This window comes from Lolium rigidum, chromosome 1 (assembly GCF_022539505.1).
Source record: "Lolium rigidum isolate FL_2022 chromosome 1, APGP_CSIRO_Lrig_0.1, whole genome shotgun sequence".
In the NCBI taxonomy this organism is placed as follows: Eukaryota; Viridiplantae; Streptophyta; class Magnoliopsida; order Poales; family Poaceae; genus Lolium; species Lolium rigidum.
In genome coordinates, this window is record NC_061508.1 from 295,600,750 (window position 1) to 295,602,551 (window position 1,802).

At 50.0% G+C, this 1,802-nt stretch overlaps 1 protein-coding gene across 1 annotated transcript; it reads right to left on the reverse strand.

The window, feature by feature from the left end:
- Positions 1–913: 913 nt before the first annotated feature.
- On the reverse strand, positions 914–1,324 carry LOC124660428 (protein GLUTAMINE DUMPER 6-like). Its single transcript, XM_047198243.1, has one exon. It carries the CDS (start codon positions 1,322–1,324, stop codon positions 914–916), a length of 411 nt encoding a protein of 136 aa, XP_047054199.1.
- Between the last annotated feature and the right edge of the window lie 478 nt (positions 1,325–1,802).

The window sequence follows — 1,802 nt, forward strand, 5'->3', positions numbered from 1 at the left end:
AAATCAATATACATTCAATATATTGATAGCCCCGTGCGATGCACGGGTTGAAGACTAGTTTTTTTAGATAATTTGCTTTCACTTTTTTGTGATGATGAACTGCAATCTGTTGGTTCCACTTCTAAAGCAGAAGATAATATAATGCTAATAATTTTTAATAAATAATTTATACTATGTTGTTGCTTTGTAAAATGTTGTTCTAAAATATTTGTGATCTATTTTTATATGTGGTTATGTATCTATGATTCAGTCACTTTTGAACTGTATATCCATTCATTGTAGTAGAATTATTTATTTTTAAGCTATATTTAGTATTATTTTGAAAATATTATTTGAATATACCACGCTATTAGCACGATTTAGCGTCTATAGCGTTTAAAGGAGGTTGCCGCTATTTCATTTAGCACGCTATTTAACCTTGGATCTCTGCCCAGGTGTGGCTTCGAAGGGGTGCGATCGTGCAGAAGCATGGCTTTGCTGAAAGGTTTTTCTTGTCTCCACTTTTGCTTGACAGGCAGTATTGTAAGTGCTGCTTCATTTTTTGATTGTTAGTACGGCCGCTTTGTCACATGGTACAATCTAGAGCCATAGGGTGGTTAGTTTTTTTTGGTCACGAATCAACCCACCCTTCAGATGAAATTCACAGAAAATTGAAGTGAAAGTTGATCAAAGCGGATGGGAGGGCGGCAAAGCACGCATCATCGATGATGCATTAGCTGAAGAAGATGCAAGCAAAAATGGACTTGGTTCGCTCCCCCAGCCACAGGTCTCGACGCCCCCGGCCACCAGGCGCTCACGACGTCATCACGTAACACAGGCCACCAAGAACGAGTACAGTACTCTGCAACTTCTCACGAGCAAAATTGGTCCCGCGTGCCGCTGGAGCACGTACGGGTATGCGCGCGCGGCGCGCCTAGGCCGCGTCCGGCTTGCTCGGCTCGCCGGAGAAAGACAAGGGCCTGGCGCTGGCGATGAAGGACGGCATGTCGTCGCCGGCCATGATGACGACGACCTTGGGCTCTCGGTCGAGCGGCGCCATCGTCGCCCCCCGCGCCGACGCTGACGCCTCCTCCGTGGCGCCGCTTCCCCGCCGCGACGCGCCGACGCCTGTCGACGGCTTGCGGCGGGTGCAGACGAGCATGAGCAGCGCGACGGCAATGAGGCCCATCATGAGCGCGAAACCGAGGAAGATGTACGGCATCGGCGTCCTCCACAGCCCCGCGTGCGCGTGGGCTACGTGTCCGGCCGCGGATGCCGCCGCCGCCTGGTCGTCGCCGCCGTCGATGCCCACCAGCGCCGCCGCGGCCTCTCTCACCGGCCTCATAGTGAACGAAATACTGCCGTTGATCCTTCTCTCTAGATCTTTCTGCGTGACTTGCTTGCACTACAGAGTGGTTTCAATTTCTTCTCGTTTTCTCTCTTTGGCTGCTGTGGTGTGAGTGCGACCGACGAGAGGGGCGCTTTTTTTATAGGCGGCGAGCGGGGACGAGAAAAGAAACCGACGGCTGCTGCCACGTGGACTATGCATGCATGCATGCATGAGTGAGGTGGAAACGACACTGCGTCAGGTACCCAGATTGCCGGCACAAAAAAGTGCCGGCAAAGGTACCAAAAGTGCTGGCAAAGGTTTTTCAAGGCAAAAAAAAAAAGTGTTGCGTTTATTCCAGTCGAGAATGGTCTTTGCCGGCACTTTTCGTGAGATGCCGCGGTATGTAATTCAAGGCACATATACAGGTGCCAGTAATAGCTATTTCAGGCATAATAGTTTGTGCCTGTTAAGAGTTTTGCCGGCACTTCTTGAT

What these genes read in the sequence shown, in the direction of transcription:
- LOC124660428 (XM_047198243.1), bottom strand. Translation starts at nt 1,324, where the DNA reads ATGAGGCCGGTGAGAGAGGCCGCGGCGGCGCTGGTGGGCATCGACGGC.